This window comes from Helianthus annuus, chromosome 11, assembly GCF_002127325.2.
Source record: "Helianthus annuus cultivar XRQ/B chromosome 11, HanXRQr2.0-SUNRISE, whole genome shotgun sequence".
Lineage (NCBI taxonomy): Eukaryota > Viridiplantae > Streptophyta > Magnoliopsida > Asterales > Asteraceae > Helianthus > Helianthus annuus.
The window spans coordinates 150,757,323-150,778,456 of NC_035443.2; the positions used below are offsets into that span (position 1 = coordinate 150,757,323).

Below are 21,134 nucleotides of genomic sequence, written 5' to 3' on the forward strand. Positions count from 1 at the left end.
TACATCTGTGGGTGCTACCTCAGCAGGGGGAGTGTCAGCAGGTGACACATCAGCCGGTGGTGATGATGAGGCTGATTCTGACTCTGATGATGATCTTTTGCTCGAACCGGGATACGACATGTATCTGGATGAACGCGGTGTAAAAAGATACAGGAAGATCAGACAAGAAGATGATCCGGAATACGTTCCTTCTGATCCTGAAACGGAACATGCAAGGAAAAGGAAAGCAGAAAAGTCTGCAGAACATCAGAAAAAGAAGAAGTCTCGAAGATACTTAAGTACCTCCTCCCGAGGATCTGTGCCACAAACTCCTGTTCCAGAACCATCTGTGATATCATCACCTCCTGCAGCTCAAACTGTATCTCCTCAAGTTATTCCACAACGATCCATGGCTGAAGCGATTAGAGCAACAACCTCTCAGCCGAGTGGTGAACGTTAGAGGATCTTCCTGGAAATGACTCAAGAGGAGAAGAATAACTTTCTATTCTCTCATCTTGAAGCAGCGGCGGGTCGTATCCAAAGGCAAACAGACTTTATCAGGATCACGAAAAACGATCAAATCAATCACTCATCAGGTGGACATTGATAGGTTGAAGTCCACGGTTGGTGAACAACAAGCTACAATCCAACACCAACAAGCAGAGATCGATTTTCTTAAGGCTGAAAATGTACGGTTGAAAGCTGCCGAAGCAGAAAGAGATAGAAGGAGTTCGGTTCTCCAAAAGCTGGCTGAAGACCTGAAAGGTCGATGTGACTACATGAAGGAATGGTATGAGTCACGAAACACAACTATAGCTGAAGGTGTGAAAAAGATAACTGGTGGGTATGACTTCCTTTGAAAGCGAGTTGCGACTCTGTGGGAAGACAAGTGTAAACAGCAAGAAATTATGCGAAAGAGGGATGAGGATCCAGAAGATCAAGGAAACCCAGATCCTTCTGCTACAACACAACAGCCCCGAGCTACTACATCCTCTGCTATAATCGTTTATCAGCCATCAGTGATAGGATCATCTCAAGGAACATCCAGCGGAACAGTTGGTGAAGAACAATTGCTTGAAGTTTTAGCTGGTACACCCTCTGTCCCTAGTTCAGCTGACTTGGCATTACAGGTTGTCCATCCGGTTACCGGAGAATCTCTTGAAGAAGGCGAGATTGTTGAGGATCTCACGCCTCAACAGTTGATCACCTTGAAAGCAATGCGAGACGTTAATGATGATGAAATTGAAAAGATGCCGAGTGAGCCGGAATCTACAAATGTGGAGAACATCGATGAGATTGTCTTCGAGGGTGAAGTGAAGAAGTCGTCGTATGTTAGACAAGATGGTACTGAGTTTGCCCCGTTTGACGAAGATTGGTTGAAAGACAATGTAGAGGATATTGATGAACATCTGAAGAACCGTGATACTTCAGAGAATGCCATGGATGCGTTCGCTGCGTGGCGCCAACGGTTCTTGTCTAGGGTTTCGAAGCCCGTTCCAGAGGCTACTCAGGTTGACTACTTACAGCTGGAAAAGGCTAAGCCTAGTGGGCGAATCCTGTGTTGGATATTTGTGAAGGAAATACATTGTTTTGCAATCAAGCGGGAGTTTGGGATCCAGTACTTTCGATCTTTTTTACTGAGCATTCTATCTTTGCCATTTTATGACGTGGCCGCTTTGACAAAGATAGATCTCATAAATCGTTCAAAATATGATGGTGCGAGGTTATTTGAACAATTGATTAGAATGAACAAGAAATCGAGGTGGAAAGACAAGTCTTACAAGCCACAGTTCCCCAGGCATCAATAGATAAAGTTCACTCTTGATCCGGAAACCAACACCGGGAGATACAAGCTTGTGTACGAGCCGGCGAGAGTGTTAGACAAGATTCCTTTGATACCAATGAGGCAAGACTTTCTGGGTGATATGCGTTTGTGGTGCTATGATTCCGACACTCATGAGGCAGTTATCGTGTTTAATGGTGATCAGGAGAACTTCAGGATGTTGGATCCAATGTGGTTGGTCAATATGTCTGCATCCGACATCAACAAGTTGTACCGGCATGATATATTTTATGAAGACAAGGACGCACACCAGGCGTTAAAGTTTCAGCGCGTCGCTTGTTACTGCTACTACAGGGGAATTCATTCGGGCAGTTCGTGGTCCGAACGTCACTGAAGAAGGTAGATATGAAGACCGAAGACGAGTAACAGACAAGGGGGAGTTTGTTGATGCATTTTTGTGTCTGTCACTAGTCTTGTACGTTATGTTGTATTTTGTACGGTCTTTTATCGGTTATCGAGTCTGTATTCGCAGTCGACCAAGTCGGATATCCTCCTATCCGCTTGTGTCTGACTTATTTGTCTCCTTGTGTATGTAATGGTCGTAAAACAATGCATGTCGCATATTAAGGGTATTTCTGTCCATTTGTATGTGATGTTTGTGCCTTCTGTTTGCTGTCTGTTTGCAGCAAACAGAATACGTTTTGCAGCCTTCGACGAAACAAGTTTGTTTCGTCGAATACATGTCGACAAAACAGACATGGTCATGCTTGATTCTGTTTCGTCAAAGTCAACGGCGAAACTGATCTGTTTCGTCAACTAATGGCCTGAGGTTTGGGCTTATTTCTGTTTCGTCGGCCCATCTTCTGATTCGTCGATAACCTTAGCCCAGCTGCAATAAATAGGCACATTCTGTCACAGTTAGAACTCAGAGATGGGAGAATACTTTACAAGTCTGTGAACTGTGTTTGTATCAGTTTGTTCATTCGCATCCAATTAATCAAACGAGTGTGTTTCTTTGGTTAACCATTGTGTGTTACGTTGTTCTATGTTTGATTTGCTTAGTTAAGTGGATTCCGCACACTTAACTTTGTTTGTTATAAACAAGGCTTTGGTAGTGAAAATCGATTCTCCGATTTCGGGACCTACATGGAGGCTTTGGCTAGGAGGGGTGTGCCAGTGCTCGATGATGTGTGTAGCTTATGTGGGTCAGGTCTAGATTCGTTTGTCCATTTATTCACGGCGTGTCCGTTGACTTTGGGTTTATGAGAAAAAATTACTTTATGGTGTAGGGTCACGAACTTCTTTGTCTTCTGGTTTCGAGACGTGTTGGAGTTGCACAAACATGGAAATAGAGGGGTGGCAGAGAGAGAGGCGTTGAAAGGTATTATTTACACTGCTTGTTGGTTCCTATGGTTGGCCTGGAATAACACGAGATTCAATGGCAAGAGAAGCGGTGTAGAAGAGGTTTGTAGCGAAGTTAGATCGGCTAGTTATTATTGGTACAAACATAGGGCTAAGAAGGGTTCGCTCGATTGGGGGGATTGGTGTAAACTTGTTAATATGTAAGTTGTGTTGTTTTTGTTTTGTCGTCCCGGTTTTCAGGTTCGGCGTGTGTTAATGAAGTTCTCGTTTCAAAAAAAAAAAAAAAAAAAGCCAACATAAACCCATTATGAATTCTTGGTTCTATATGTTGTAACCCTACCTCATTGTTGTTTGCATAGAATTAAAATTTAGAATTTGCTGCTAGTAGGCTGATGGGAACAAAGTATATCATTGCTACATCTGTTCTCATGAGCTTACTATGCTACTAAATTATTTATTAATTTTTTTGGTAAGAAGGATGGCACCGTAGTAAATTTTATTGATTTAAAATAAAAAAGAATACAACCTAAGGGCACTCGGTCTCCCAGAAACCCAACTCTAAAAAACAAAAATTTGCAAAGGCCTAACAAAATGGGAGTATATAGACTCCCGGCCTATAGCCATTAATCTAAACTTGTGGCCACAAACGACCAAAGTTAATAAACAGAAATCTATACAAAGATTCCAAACAGCCTAAAGGAAACAAACTATCAAAACACGCGAACCATACTAGAAAGTAAAACTACACATATAATAAGATCATACAAATCTATACTCAATAAGCTGAACAGGATTCTTCATAACATCTGCAAGATCCAAAACTTTAATCCTGCAAAAACCAGCAACAAAACCACAAAACCTGTGAAGATATACTTTACCTCAATGACCCAATTAGCTATACCATTTTTGACTTTTTTAATGACAAAATCATTGATATTTCACCTCAGATAAACTATCCAAATTGAGCCCCTTAACAACTTATTCAATCCCTGGGTTAAATTGAATATAAATCCAACATCTCCCATCCTGCCAAGTATTCTTGTGATCCAGCTGATCCCAATTACTTATAGAACCAACAAATCAAATGATCCAGCAAAGCATATCCAACACATAACAGATCCAACCAGAAACCTGCAACATATATTCTGAGCATTGACCCTATCTTTACGACGGTAGTGAAAAAGACTGAAATTCCACAACCGAGCAGCTTCCAGTGTCTGCTTATTAATATTAATCCTTATATTTACATGCAACTACAGGATTGAATAGCATGCATCTTTGATGTAAAAGCAGGCATTAATTACACCTTGAACTTTTGTCTAAGATATTTAGCAAGGGATTTGGTCAAATATTTCAAACAAGTAAAACGCCCAAATTTAGGGATGGGTTGTGTAATACTGAATTGGCTAAGATATATAAATTAAAAAGCAATACTTCTGGACTTCGTGTGCCATGCGTTCGAGCTAGAAAAAATATGCCCTAAAGCCTTAACAAAATATATAATGCAATGTTTTTGGGACTGTATCGGGCAGAGAACAAGACGGCATACTGGTTCAGATAGGTCGAATCGATTGGACCAAATTTAAGAACCGGATAATGTTATAAATTATTATAAATTAATACTGAAAGAGTGAAAATGCTGAATACATCAAAACATAAGGTTTGTATAAGGTTTGTATTACTTCTCCCCAATAAGTAAAATATTAAAACATAAAAATAAGCCCATAGTTGGTTTACAAATTATGAAAATGCTGAATACATCAAAACATATAATGATGCAAGCCCAAGTGTTGAGGAACGGGCCATCTTGTATTTAGAGGCCCAAGATCGCGTGACAAAAGGGGCTTCACTAAAATGGCTCTAACTTGGGCTATAGGTGTCCGTTTTGGGCGTGCGACCAGGAGATACGATCGTGAGAACGAAGCCCATCTTTCCACAAACGACCGTAGGTGGTTTGGGTCAACGTCCAGGCCCAAAAACGCTTATTTCTATGAGTTATTTACATTTTTATGTTTTTAGTGCTTTTCGTGGACTTTTATTTGCTTCTAGCTTTTGGCCCAAGTGTGTTTTGAGGCCCGTTTTGAATTTAGGTTGTTATTTATATGGATGTAATGGGAGGAAGATAATCAGTTTTGAGTTTAATGAAAAGTCATTTTTTTCTCCCAATTCACTTGTGAGTGTCTTGAGTGTGAAACCCCCAATTTTCGGCATTCCACAAGAATCAACGAATTTTGGAAGAGTTGTTCCTGGTATTCTGTGTGAATCAACAGGTCCAATTTCATATCCTATTTCCTAGTCTACATCAGTTGGTATCAGAGCCGAATTCCTGGCTCAAAATGCCTCCAAGGAGAAACAACAACAGGCCTCTTGATGAAGTGTATGAACGAGAGTTGGAGCAGCGACTCATGGCGAGAGTGGATGAACGGTTGGATCAAGTGGTCAATCAGTTGACTGATCGGATGGCCGATTTGATCAATCGTAGGAGGCAGAGACCCAATGATGGGTATGGTTCTGAAATTAGTAACCCATTTGGTGATGATTCGACTTCCGAAGACGAACAGGAGGGGCAACCAAGGGGTGAACGTGGAGATGGTAATCGGCGTTGGGAGGCGGGGATGCGTACTAGCATTCCAGAATTTGATGGTGACACTTTGAATCCAGAAAATTTCATTGATTGGCTTGCTGTGGTTGAAGAGGTGTTCGAATTCAAAGAGGTACCCGAAGACAAAAGGGTTCCTTTGATTGCTACCAGGTTACGTGGTAGGGCATCGGCTTGGTGGAAACAACTGAAACTGTCTCGTGAAAGGATGGGAAAGTCAAAGGTCACAACCTGGAGGAAGATGAAGAAGTGCATGAGGGCCAACTTTATTCCTCATAATTATCAGCGTTTAATGTACCAACGGTTACAGAATTTAAAGCAGGGATCCAAAACTGTTGAAGATTACACAACGGAATTCTATCAGTTGGTGGCTCGAAATGATATTCAAGAGACTGAAGATCAACTTGTCTCTCATTATATTGGTGGTCTAAGGCTTGCAATTATGGAGTCTGTGAATTTGTTTGATCCGTTGACTATTTCTGATGCACATCAGCGTGCCCTGGTTTTTGAAAAGCAAACCCGACGTAGTGGTGGTTCAGCCTCATCTGCCTTGACAGGAGGTAGTTCGGGTTCGGGCAATGTTGCGTCTCGTTTTGTGCCCAATCAAGCAAAACCGGGTGGTGGCGCTGCTGGGTCTAGTTCTAAAGGGGCCGGTACTAGTAATATGAAATGTTTTAATTGTGGGGAGACGGGTCATCGCCAGGCAGAGTGCAAGAAGGCTGGGAAGAGACACTTGTATAACGAGCCTGATGGATGGGAAGATGATGATGAGGTTGGTGAGACTTATGAAGATGGCCCGGTTTATGATGAGGAGCCTAAGTATGAAGAAGAGGAGGTGGCTGGAGATGTGGGGTTGAGTCTGGTGGTTAGGCGTTCATGCTATACACCAAAGGCCAGTGATGATGATTGGCTTAAGCATAACATCTTCCATTCGACTTGTACTGTGTGGGGAAAGGTTTGTACCTTTGTTATTGACTCAGGGAGTTGTGACAATCTAGTTTCTGAGGAGGCTGTCAGAAAGCTAGGTTTGAAGACGGAGAACCACCGTAAACCTTATAAGCTCCAGTGGCTCAAGAAGGGAGGCGAGGTACAAGTCAGTAAGCGTACCCTTGTTGCTTTTTCTGTTGGTAAAACATATAAGGATGATGTGTGGTGTGATGTGGTACCTATGGACGCTTGTCATTTGTTGTTGGGGAGGCCTTGGGAATATGATCGATGCGTAGAGCATAACGGGCGTTCTAATACATACAGTTTCATGTTTGATAATGTGAAGATAACTTTGTTGCCTAATAAACCCAAAGAAGTAGCCGCCAAGCCCACTGGTACCCTGTTGACTCTTTCTCAGTTTGAGAATGAATTGGAGGTGGGAGATGATGTTTTTGTGTTGATTGGTAAGGAAGTGGTTGATGGGGTCAACATTCCTGAAGCTATGGTTCCTTTGCTTGAAGAATTTTCTGATGTTTTCCCTAATGAATTGCCTGATGGATTGCCACCTTTGCATGACATCCAACATCATATTGATTTGGAGCTTGGGTCACAGTTACCCAATAGACCACATTACAGGATGAGCCCTGGTGAGCATGAAGAGTTGCGAAGGCAGGTTGAGGAATTGATTTCTAAGGGCCACGTTCGTGAAAGTATGAGCCCTTGTGCTGTTCCGGCTTTATTGACTCCAAAGAAAGATGGCACTTGGCGTATGTGTGTTGACAGTCGGGCAATCAACAAGATTACTGTGAGGTACAGGTTTCCTATTCCTCGACTTGATGATTTACTTGATCAGATTAGTGGTGCTACTATTTTTACGAAGTTAGACTTGAAGAGTGGGTATTACCAGATTCGTCTTAGACCGGGTGACGAGTGGAAAACTGCCTTCAAGACTCGTGAAGGGTTGTATGAGTGGTTGGTGATGCCATTTGGTTTATTAAACGCACCTAGTACTTTTATGCGTGTGATGAATCAGTTACTTAGACCTTTTATTGGGAAGTTCGTGGTTGTGTATTTTGATGATATTCTTATTTATAGTGCTTCCTTTAGCGATCATGTTGGGCATGTGAAGCAGGTTTTGGCCTTACTACGCAGGGATCGTTTTTATGCATCCACCAAGAAGTGTGTGTTCATGACCCCTAAGGTGTTGTTCTTAGGGTATGTTGTTTCTGGTGATGGGATACAGGTTGATGAATCCAAAGTAGCGGCTGTTCAAAATTGGCCAACTCCTACTACCATTACTGAAGTTCATAGTTTCCATGGGCTTGCTTCTTTTTATAGACGGTTTATTCCACACTTCAGTTCTATTATGGCCCCAGTGACAGATTGTATCAAGGGGAAGACGTTTGTATGGACAGTTGAGGCAGATTTGGCTTTTCAAGTTGTGAAGAAGAAGCTCACTACAGCACCAATTCTGGTATTGCCTGATTTTTCTCAAGTTTTTGAACTTCGTACTGATGCCTCAAAGGTTGGAATTGGTGGGGTTCTTAGTCAGGGTGGTCGACCTGTTGCTTATTTTAGTGAGAAGTTAACTGGGCCTAAGTTGAGGTACAGTACTTATGATCTGGAGTTTTATGCAGTGGTCCAAGCTGTAAAGCATTGGCGTCATTACTTGTTTCAAAAGGAGTTTGTTTTGTTTACGGATCATGATTCATTATGGCATATTCGTATTCAAGACAAGGTATCTCATAAGCATGGACGATGGTTGGATTTTCTTGAGAAGTTTACTTTGGTGGTCAAGCACAAGAATGGTGTTTCAAATAAGGTTGCTGATGCCTTAAGCAGGAGGAGTAATCTGCTTGTTTCTATGAGGGTTGATGTGCCAGGTCTGGAGGTCATTCGTGAGCAGTTAGCCATTGACCCTTATTTCTCAGTTATTTTGCAGGATGTGGAAACTGAGAAGAAGTCAGATTTTCTTTTGCATGATGGCTTTTTGTTCAAGGGGAATCAGCTATGTATTCCTGATTCTAGTCTTCGTTTACAGATTATTAAGGAGTTACATGGTGAAGGGCATGTTGGTCGTGACCGCACTTTACAGTTGGTGAAAGCTTCTTATTATTGGCCTACTATGAAGACAGAGAACACAGCACAGAGAAACAGAGAAACGAGAGATCAGTGAGAGAACACAGGAGAGTTTTGTGAGAGTTCAATATTGTGTATCTTGTACCAAAAACTCTTCTGAATATATATACGTATGAATTAATCATTGAATCTGTGTTTATTGTTGTGTCTCGTGTCTATCTCTTCTCGGTTTGCTTTCCTGGTTCGACCCGCACAACCGTGTCAGCTCGTATACAAGGATTAGGCGACTAGATCCTCCTCTACTTGGACCTACAAGTGGTATAAGAGCGGTGGCTCTCTTCCTTGTTAAAACCGAGTCATGGTGTCGAGTTTTGAAAGTTTGAGTATTGACTGTTCTATGGTTAAATCTTGAAAATCTTTGTGTTTTTGCTGATTAGTTCTTACAAAACCTTGTTAAATCTCATTTATATATGTTGTGTCAAGGTTTTTATTGAACTTTCTTGCAAAATATCGTGTTCGAAAATTTCTCTGGTCACCGGAAAACTCATAAGTTTACCGGAAAACTCATAGTGTTCTTCATTTATTCAAAAGTTCATATGTGTTCTTCATGTTTTCTACTTTTTGATCTTTTATAAGATGACTGTTTTAGTTGTTGGTTATTTTAAAATTACATTTTGTTTGAAAATTGTGGTTTCAAAGCATGGTGGGTTGTTGAGTTGGTAAACAAAAGATAAGGTTGTTCTTTGGAAAAAGTATGGATAATGAAATCATAATCTCTTCACATCCTATAAGTATTAGGGTTCATTATGTAATTAGTTAATAGTTAGTTTTATTAGAATTAGATTAGTGATAGAAGTGCGGGGACTAGATATGACAACTTGAAAGTTAATAACCTACAACATCAAAGAATCGACACATCTAGGGGACACACCCCTTCTCTGATCGACGGCACGAAACAAGAACACAGGGACGCAACCTTTCAAATCGATTGAGAGCCACAAGATCAAAGGACACGACTCTTCACAAAGAGACACGTCTATTGGATTCGCAACTCTTCAATTAGTATAAATAGGGTTAGATTTCTATTGTAAAAACATTCATTCACTTGTACATATTCACAGTTTGTATTCATTCAGAAATAAAGGTTAGTTTATTCGTTCATTGTGTTTTTCATTGTTCGTTAAGAAGATTCTGGGCAACAGTGGTATCAGAGCCTAGGGCTCAAATTCGTTTCGGAAAACAATCATCAGGCGGGTGGTTGAATTCCCCTAACAATTCTGATCACGCAGGACGCGTCGATTAGGTTGTTTTTTTGTTAAGTTTTAACACCAATCGCATCAAGCGGGTACGATTGTTGTTCGTTCGTTAATCGTTCATCAGGAGGGTGTTCGATTTTTATCCGATCATCACTGAGGGTGTTTGGATTCTGATTTTTTTTTAATTCAAATCACGGCAAGAGGCTACGATTCGGGTTAAGAAGACGGAAGCAAATCTGAGAAGTTTGTATTCCGGTTTGAAGAAGCAATCACAAATCTGAGAAGTTTGGGTTGTTTGAAATTTGCAAAAGACACAAAATCTGAGAAGTTTTGTGATAACAAAGCATAAAGAGGGTGTTCGGTTGAGAAGGTTAGTCGCAAATCAAGCGGGTTTGGGGCTGATTTTTTGGTTTGTATTTAGAGAGTCGCGAATCAAGAAGGAAGAAAAAAACGCAGCCAAGAGGGTTGTTAAGAAAAGTCAGACAACCGTGCGGTGAATCACGATAAGAGAAGTCGGTCGGTTCGCAAATTCCAGGTTCTACGTTCTATTTTTTCTGGAATTTATATAAGGTTTAGAAATTGATTTGATTCCACGTTCGAAAGTTAGTGTGAATTTTTGGAATCATAGATTTCGGTTTTAGGAGAAAACCAAAGTTTAGAAAGTGAAAATTGTTGGAAAGGAAATTATGGCGGATTCAGGAGGAGCCTCTCCGTCAAACGCGGTAGTAATTAAAGATGGTAGTTCGTTCTCCCAGTTTCAGTGTCCTATCTTAAAGTCTACAAATTATACGGTATGGGCAATCCGTATAAAAACCATTTTGAGGGCAAACGGTTTATGGGAAATGATAGAACCAAAAGAAAATACGCAAGCGGATGAAAAGAAGGATATGATGGCGACCGCTTATTTATTTCAAGCACTACCGGAAGATATGATAATACAAGTTGCAAGTTGCAAGAGTGCAAAAGAAATTTGGGATGCATTAAAGACTAGACACGTCGGTGCAGATCGAGTGCAAAAGGCACGTCTTCAAACACTTAAAACAGAGTTTGAGATGTTAAAAATGAAGGAGGAAGACACTATCGATTCGTTCACTGCAAGAGTAAATAGCATTGTCACGAGGGCAAGTGGTCTTGGATCAACTTTTGATCAACCGACTTTAGTACGGAAACTTCTGAGTTCTGTACCGAAAAGGTTCGTTCAAATTGTTGCAACCATTGAACAATTCGCTGATTTAGAAACAACGATGCTAGACGAGACAATTGGAAGGTTGAAAGCCTACGAAGAAAGGACTGGTTTGATGGATGAAAACCCGGTATATAATCAAGAAAAACTTATGTATACGCAACGCGACAAGAACTGTGGTCGTGGAAGGCGTTTTGGGAAGAATGGACAGGGAAGGTTCAACTCATCGCAAGACAAATGGCGTGATGGAAAGTTCAAACAAGAAGATGATGATGAAGATTCATCACATGATGCTTACAAGAGTAGAAGCAACCAAAGGAAGTTCGTGAAGGATTTAAGCAAGATTAAATGCTACAATTGCCAAAAGTTTGGTCATTATGCCTCAGATTGTCCTGAATCAAATCAAAGAGGAGAAGAAACAAATCTGGTACAGGAAGACGAGGAACCAACTCTCCTAATGGCAATCAAAGAAGACTGCAATGATCTACTTCAACAAGCGCAGGATGGCAAGCAAGACATGGAGAAAGGTCAAGGTGCAACTTAAGGATGTTCAAGATTAGGGGGGTGAATGAAATCATAATCTCTTCACATCCTAAAAGTATTAGGGTTCATTATGTAATTAGTTAATAGTTAGTTTTATTAGAATTAGATTAGTGATAGAAGTGCGGGGACTAGATATGACAACTTGAAAGTTAATAACCTACAACATCAAAGAATCGACACATCTAGGGGACACACCCCTTCTCTGATCGACGGCAGGAAACAAGAACACAGGGACCCAACCTTTCAAATCGATTGAGAGCCACAAGATCAAAGGACACGACTCTTCACAAAGAGACACGTCTATTGGATTCGCACCTCTTCAATTAGTATAAATAGGGTTAGATTTCTATTGTAAAAACATTCATTCACTTGTACATATTCACAGTTTGTATTCATTCAGAAATAAAGGTTAGTTTATTCGTTCATTGTGTTTTTCATTGTTCGTTAAGAAGATTCTGGGAAACAGATAATTGAAAAATTGGTGTACAAACCATGTGTGTGTCAGTGGCGGAAGGATAAGATTTTTTTTTTAAATATCTCACCAACTTTCTTTCTTGTCTGTGACCATTTTGACGAAACTCTAGGAGTGTCTGATGAAAATTCCATTTTTGACGAAACTCTAGTGTTTCTTCATAAAGTGTTTCGTAAAAGTGAGTTTCGCCAAAGACCAGTGTTTCGTCATAACAGTGTTCCTTATAAAGTTTGGTCGAGCAGTGTTTCATCAAAGAGTGTTTCGCCAAAGACATTGAGTTTCTTCGAGACACTTGTAAATTTTTTTTTAACAGAAGGTTTCAAAAGGTGTTTTAACTGTTTGTTTCAAGTGATTTAATCAGGTATTCATTATTATTCACTCAAAATAAATCCAGACTGGTGGGGTATTCCGTCCAATATGGAGAGCAAATATAGAAGCACGAGTTTATTGCCATCTTGGGCCGAATCTCCCGCACCCGCATCTAATACGGGGAACAAGTATAGAAGCACCGGTTTGTCGCCATCATGAGCCGAATCTCCCGCACCCACATCTGCGCAAGCGAATCCAATTTCGACAGGTTAATGGGCGTTTGTTTCAAATCAAACTCAAAGTATTCAAAGTATACTTTTAAGTGAAAGCGAAACCCGAAGCCTTAACCGTCCACCGAAGCTAATGCACATGAATGTAGGTCCCTTTTCTCGGAGGATCGAGAACAAACCTAAACCTTGTTATACTAACCCACTAGCAAGTGCGGAATCCAAGCTAGTAGGCAAACCGGGATGAAGCAAGAACAAACACAAGAACACACAAAGTTCACCGATTAACACCACTGTATTAATACGTATGAAGGTTTACGGTTACAAGCACAATGTTTACAATCTGTTTGCAAACTCTCAAAAGTGTGTGTGTGTGTGTTTTTCAGCAGAGTTTCTCTAACTCTCTATGTGTGCATCTAAGTGTGTATACTAAACTCAACACTGCATGGGTATATATATACCCAGCACAGGTTGTCTATCCCGAAGGATCCGATAGATGGTCCGAAGGATCATCTATCGAGGACAAGCCTTTCGAAGGATGAGCAGGGACCTCGAAGGATGATCCTTCGAGGTCTAACAGTCGAACCATATCTATCGACCATCTCGAAGGATCAACAGTATCCTTCGAGTCTATCCTTCGAGCCTATCCTTCGAGACAGACTAACATATTACAGCTTATTGGCCAAGTCAAACTAGGAGGATAGTTGACTTGGTCAACTTACAGACTAACTTAGGACACCGTTTACATACAGACCGAATACAGACAAAGTACAGACACAAGTGCACCAACAAACTCCCCCTTGGCTGTAGCTTTGTCTTTATCTTCTATAGTTGTAGACGCGTCTCGAACTTCGACAGTCTTTGGTCTTCGAGTTACCAAAACTCTGATGTCCTTTCAAGTCTTCAATGTCGGAGGATCTTCAAAGTCTTCACGTCTTGCAAGCAGAGAGTGTATCAACAAACTACCCGTATCATGTAGGAAGTGTGTTGACAAACTCCCCCTTAACATAAGCTCCCCCTTGAGTTATGCTCGTGAATAACTTGATCTTTATGAAGTGAGATCCTTGTGGTGTTGATGATGGCCAACGGCAACTCGATCATTTTCATCATTTGAGCGCCTTCTCGTCGTGTCTTCATTCCAGAGCTTGTCATCGACTATGTTCTCCCAGCCTTTAGAATCTGCACATGCAAGAAATCTAAACGCGTAATGAGAACAACTGCTTGGAATATAGTATAAACAAATGACACACGAATGACCATGTCATAATCAAACACCGTCCGACAGTTTGAAAGTTTAATAAATTTATCAATTTTAAATTCTAACTTTCAAAACTTGCAAATTTCGACCGTTTATGAAGATTTAGTCAATTCGGTTTTCGTTCAGGTTTCAGGTAACGAAGACTCGAGCTCCAACATCGTACGATCGAAAATAAAGTAGAAAGAAAATCTTTTTGGCTTTTATAAAGTTTATATTAAAACACACCTAAAATCTTTTTGGTATTTTTGAAAGTAAAGGACAACAATTTAAAATCCTTTGAGTGTTATCAAACGACATCACCGCTAATGTCGTGCTGATATGCACCAAACGACGAAACTGTTTAAAAGAAAAACAATAAAAGTTAAGCAGTAAATAAATATATACAGACATTCTTTTTGCGAGTTTCGAGGGTAAGAGAATCATATCAGTGTACGGTCATGCCAAAACACTCTTGTTGTTCAGTTAGTTAACATTAAGATAAGCATCCTATAACAATTATCGGTATTGTTGTCCACTTAAGCTCAACTTATCAGATGTAATCATGGCGAGGGGAAACGTTAAGGTATGATTTATACTTACCGACCGGTGTTCATCCACATCACGACACATTCCCGTATCAAGGTATGCACGAGAGTTCATCTTACCGGTGAGTATACCGATTATCATCTGTTTGACCGTATAAATTGTGAGATACTCACTTATTTTGAATTGAAAACAAGCCCTTTGTGATAAAATCACTTATTGATGAGGAACTTGATTTTCATATGCATGAGGGCACAGGTGCAAGTCCGTGAACAGGTCAGTACTTCCGTACAGCAGAGAGACGAACTTGACACCCGGATAACTGTGATATTTTATCACTTATTTGTTTTGGACATGTGATTGTTTATCACTTATTGAGGTCGAATGCAGTATGTAATATGTACACGTATGTATAGTATCATGGAAGATCTAGACTTGCGTCCCCGTTATTATTTGGTAAAAGATACAACCATGATACCCAGATGATAAGCAGCATAAAGACCGAATATCTCAGAACCTTGGCAATCTATCAAACGAAATTTCGGTACTAAGACCATATGCCAATGAATGGTTCCCACCTGGTCTTCAGTCGATTAAGATTTATATCACCCTGCACACTTTAAAATGATTGTGAGCCTACCGATACATCTTATACAGAGCTGCTTATCGTTTTGCATTTAAGGTTTAAAGAGGTTTGGATAGACCACTGATGTACTATCATTTTCTCTTTTGCTCCAGGAAACTCATTTTTGTTTTTCTATTGGTTTTGTGTTTTTGAAATTTTTCGATGTTTTTGGATTTTCCGATTTTTGGATTTACTCCCCCTAAAATCAATAAACTAAGATAAATTTAAAAACACACAAAGATATTTACAAAAATGATTTTCCGATGTTGGTTTACTCTTGCTTGACCTTAATGCCATTTACCAATAATAAGAAGTCAAATCTAGATTTGTCAAAAGCTTTGGTAAATAAGTCGGCACGTTGGTCATCGGTGTGGACCTTAACAACATCGATTAACCTTTTCTCAAAGCAATCACGTATGAAGTGATATTTGATTTCGATGTGTTTGGTCTTTGAATGCTGCACAGGATTTTTAGTGATATCTAAAGCAGCAGAATTATCAACGTATATAGGAGTAGTTAGGAATTCAAAACCGTAGTCCCGCAAGTGTTGTTGGATCCAAAGAACTTGTGAGCAACAACTTGAGGCAGCAATGTATTCAGCTTCGCATGTTGATGTAGCGACACACGTCTGCTTCTTGCACTGCCAGGTGACTAGGCGATTTCCTAAAAACTGACATCCAGCCGTTGTGGATTTGCCGTCGATTTTACATCCGCCAAAATCAGAATCACTGAATGCGACCAAGTCAAAGTTATTATCCCTAGGATACCACAGACCGGTGTCGGGGTAAGCCTTCAAATAACGAAAAATCCTTTTGACAGCTGCAAGATGTGAGGCCTTCGGATTAACTTGATATCTGGCAAGTAGGCATGTTGGGTACATTATATCTGGCCTTGATGCTGTGAGGTACATAAGGGATCCGATCATCGCGCGATAGTATGAAGGGCTAAGAGGTTCACCCTTCAAGTCAGGAGTTATTCCGTGATTAGTTGGCAATGGGGTACCAATGGGCGTTGCATCGGACATCTGGAACCGGCTCAAGATGTCACCAACATATTTAGTCTGATGGATGAATATCCCAGACTCCGTTTGTTGCACTTGTAGGCCCAAAAAGAAATTCATTTCCCCCATAGCACTCATTTCGAACTTATCCTGCATGATGCGCTCGAAATTCCTACACAAAACATCATTAGTAGAACCAAAAATAATATCATCAACATATACCTGTACCAGAAGAAGATCTCCATCTTGTTCTTTGATGAAGAGAGTACAATCGATAAGACCTCTTCGAAAACCGTTCTCCAGCAGATATGTAGATAAGGTTGCATACCAAGCTCGTGGCGCTTGATGAAGACCATAGAGAGCTTTGTTGAGCAACCAAACCCGATCGGGATGGACAGGATCTTCAAAACCTGGAGGCTGTTCGACATATACCTCTTCTTCAACCACACCATGTAGAAATGCACTTTTGACGTCCATCTGATAAACCTTGAATCCTTTGAATGAGGCATAAGCCAGAAAGATCCGAATAGCTTCCAGACGTGCAACTGGTGCATAGACTTCGTTGTAGTCGATCCCTTCAATCTGACGAAAACCTTGAACGACTAAACGAGCTTTGTTTCGAATAACTACTCCACGGTCGTCTTTCTTGCATTTGAAGACCCATCGAGTGCCAATCTTCTTGTAGTTCTCAGGCTTTTCAACAAGCTTCCAAACTCCAAGCTTGTGAAATTGCTGTAATTCTTCCTGCATGGCTTCAACCCAGGCACTGTCTTTCAAAGCTTCTTTCCACGACTTTGGTTCTTCTTGTGACACGTAACACGCGAAGGACCAGTCATTTTGTTGACCAGATTCTCTTATAGCAGAATACAAACCAGCATTCCGGTTGTTTCTCAGCTGATTACGCGTCTGCACACCGCGATGGACATCTCCTATGATATTCTGCTGGGGATGGGTATCGTGAATCCGCATTTCAGGATTATCTGGCACACGAGCATTGATACCCAAATTGGTAAGATTAAGATCAACAACCAACTCCACACCAGGAATGTGGTTAGAGGTGGATGCATTCCCTTCAGCAGTATCTATATTCTGCGTATGAGGTGTATCACCAGAGGCACCTTGAACAGGAGCAGCTGGAGCTGAAGATCCTTCGGCTGCATCATGATATTCATCATCTTCAGAAGAGTCATTATAGTCAGCAGCATCTTCATAAACCTCATTTTGAACCATATTGTTGACAGACGTAGAAGCTTGAGGGTCAACAACAATATGTCTAACCAATGGCGAGACAGCAGCGTTGTCACTTTCCAACAACATTCGAGCCGCTGCTGATTCTTCATCAAAGGTTGGCAGATTGAAGGAGTCAAATAGCCCATCATAATCGAACATCCACGGATCACCCGGAGCCCTAACAGGACTCGTGTACCTTTGAACCCTAACTTCGCTCCATAGCTCAATCTTTTTGGTAGCTAGATTCCAAACACGAAAATTCGGAGTTGCATATCCAAGGAAGAAACCCTCGATAGCTCTTGCACCAAACTTTCCATCCGGCTCAATCATAGTACATGGAGCACCAAACGGTTCAAGGTAAGAAAGATCCGGTTTCCTTCTCTAAGAAGTTCGAAACAAGTCTTGCCATGTCTCTTAACTGTAAGAACTCTGTTCAACGTGTAGCAAGCAGCCGATACCGCCTCTCCCCAGAATTGAATAGGGAGTTCGGACTCTACTAACATTGTTCTTGCAGTTTCTATAATCGTCCGATTCTTCCTCTCAGCGACACCATTTTGTTGTGGAGTATAACGAGAACTGTACTCATGAAGAATGCCTTTAGAAGTACAAAACTCATCCATAACTTGATTCTTGAATTCAGTTCCATTGTCGCTTCGGATCCTTTTCACTTTCAATGTATAGAGATTTTCCAACATTGTAAGAAGATCCTTGAGGATGCCAGGAGTTTCACTCTTGTGTGCCATAAAAGATACCCAAGAAAATCTAGAGTAGTCATCAGTAACTACTAAACAATAAGCATCACCAAACGTTGTCTTGTGCTTCATAGGTCCAAAAAGGTCCATATGAAGACGTTCGAGAGGCATGCTGACAGTGTTGATTTTCTTCAAAGGGTGAGACTTCTTTGTTTGCTTCCCCTTTTGGCACGAGACACAGATATCTTGCAAATGAAAACTTCTTACAGGCACACCATTCACAAGATTATTTTTCACCAAATGGTTCATCTTTCTCAAGTGAATGTGTCCCATTCTTCTGTGCCAAGATATAGACTCCTTTTCTGTGGCTTTTGAGACAAAGCAGGTGACTTGTGCAGATGTAGTAATCGCCTGGCTCATATCGAGAATATATAGATCATTAACTCTCGGAGCCGATAAGAGAATCCATTCTTGTGGAATTTTGAATCCAGGCTTGAGCACATAACAGCCAGCATCATCAAAAATCACTGAGAACTTTTTATCGCAGATTTGCGACACACTGAGAAGATTGTGATCAATTTGCTTCACATAATTGATCTTATCAAAGCACACGATACCATTGGAGATACTTCCTTCTCCAGAGATGTACCCACCTTTATCACCCGCAAAAGCAACATACCCTCCTCTAATATTTCTCACGTCATACAGGAGCCGTAAGTCGCCAGTCATGTGCCTGGATGCTCCACTATCAACAATCCAATGACTATTAATAGTTCCTCCTAGAACATCCTGCACATGTCAATTAAACACATCAGTTGAGAATGGGGACCCAAGCCTTAGTGGTCTTGGGTCGTCCCTTGGCATCACGATACGTAAGCTCTATCTCTTGATGGTTTTCAAGAACAACTGCTCCCCCTGAATTGTCACCCGACTTAGGTAACCAAGTTTGTCTGTGCCTACCAGTTTTTGAAGATTCTGGTTTTACAGGTTGTGACACACTTGGTTCCTTTTGCACTGTTTTAACTTCAGATTTTAAAGCTTTTTCCACAGTTTTTATGTTCTTACGTCGTTGTTTAGTTTCTTGTTCTTTTACAGTTCGTTTATCTTGTTTAGGTGAAACTGACCGACGTTGAGGGTGAACTATTTCAGGTGGAGCCTTTTCAACCAATTTCTTCTTTGGAGCATTTGGGCAGTTTCTAATAATGTGCCCAATTTCTCCACATTTGAAACAAGTTCTCCTTTCAACAGACTTAGGAGAACTTGATCGACTACCAGATGTTGAACTTGTAGAATCTGAGGTACTTGCTCTTTCATCACACCCGTTTGTGTGTTGGGTGTAATTGTTATCACTGTTACGTTTTAAAATCTTGACTTGTTGTACAAAATCAGTGTTTGATTTGTTTTCAAAAGTCTCAATTTTATCTGTACCTTTTGATGCTACAAATTTAACATCTTTTCCTTTCTTCATGTAACGAGCTCCTTTTGATTCAACCTTAGCCTTTGGCTTTGGAGCTCGTTGTTGTTGTTTACCCTTAGAAGCAGTCGGTTGTTGAGTGGTTGGAGATTTTTGATTACCAAACTGTTTTCTAATCTCAGCGTTAGGAATTGGATCACATTGTGTTACCACAATTCCCGGAAGTGTTTTTCCCAAAAATTTGTTTGTATTGTCTTCAAAGACTTTGTCAATCAAAGATTTATTTACATTTTTAATTGGAAAAACATGATCTGAGTAGATTTTATTATCTCCAACCAAAGTGTACAACACATTACTGCTTTTAACAGTAGACACACCTGTCTCATCAACCTTGACAGGATCAATCACTTCCTTCTTAACAGATGGAACCTCAGGAGTATCAGGATCACAAAGGATGTGATTCTCTCGTGGAATATCTACTCCTTTCATCTTGCTAAGTGATTTATCCTGATCACTTACAGCCACTTCTGATTCATCATCCGATGTCTCATAGTCCTCGATAATTGGAGGACTTTGTTTCATGGATGGTGAAGTTTCTTGTTCCTTAGGGGCTGTGTTTGAAGAACTGTCCGGTTTGAACCCTAGGCCAGTAGAAAATTCCTCAAAGTTCAAAGGCACACTGGGTTCATACCGAGGCATTTCCTCCTCATCAGGCATCTTGGTATAATTGTTCATAACAGGGGGCGGACATTTCTTGTACCCTATGCCTTTCTGATTCCCTTTCAATTGTTGAACATCGATGATGTGATCAAGCACAAATCGGGAGTTAGAATAACTATCCAACTTCTGTTTGATCGCATCATGCTCAGATTTGGCAATGGCTAGTTGCTTCTTAGTTTCTTCCACAGTGTTAATATATTCATTTATACTTACTTGCTTGTGGTAAACTACTTTACTAACTTCGGAAACATTTTTCTTTAAAGTTTCAATTACTTCCTTAAAATCTTTCTCGTTCCGAGTTAAAGCCATATTCGCCTCTTTGCATTTCGATAGTTCAATAACCAAACTCTGATTATGACTATGAAGCTTTTCTGATTCAAGCTTCATGTCAGCACATGATTTACAAATACTAGGAGCAGGCGGTTCAGAAGTTACCTGACTAGTAGAGGCTGAGCCGTTTGCCATAAAGGCAGTTTGAAAAGAAAAAGCTCCATCTTCAGAAAATAGTTTTTCCATTTCCGTTGATGTAGCAGCAGCCTTCCTAATCAGAATTGATTTCTGACATTTAAGCTCATCAGCTTCATTCAGAAGATCCTGAATATCTTCACCTTCTTCCTCTTCATCAGGCTCTGAGTGATTATCCCCAGAAACAGAGCCTTCTTCATCCGAACTGCCAGAATAACCAGAACTGTCATCGCTCCCAGAAGATTCTTCTTTATGAACATGCTCGATGACCTTAGCATACAATGCAGTTCCACTTCCTTGATCACCTTCACCAAACTGCACTGACCAGTCACATCCTTCATCAGCTTGAACAGCCAAAGCCCGATTGTGATTGGTAGCTCCAGGCTGTCCCTGATTGTTATTCACTGCCACCATCCTCCGTTCACGGTTTTCTTGTTGGGCATTCACATTCGTCTGGTTTCTGAAAGGGTTGTGATTGCCGTGTTTTGT

General features: G+C 40.7%; 1 protein-coding gene across 1 annotated transcript; it reads left to right on the plus strand.

Annotated features, from left to right (window-relative positions):
* Positions 1-5,529: 5,529 nt before the first annotated feature.
* Positions 5,530-8,826, plus strand: LOC110888626. Its single transcript, XM_022136144.1, has one exon. It carries the CDS (start codon positions 5,530-5,532, stop codon positions 8,824-8,826), a length of 3,297 nt encoding a protein of 1,098 aa, XP_021991836.1.
* Positions 8,827-21,134: the final 12,308 nt, after the last annotated feature.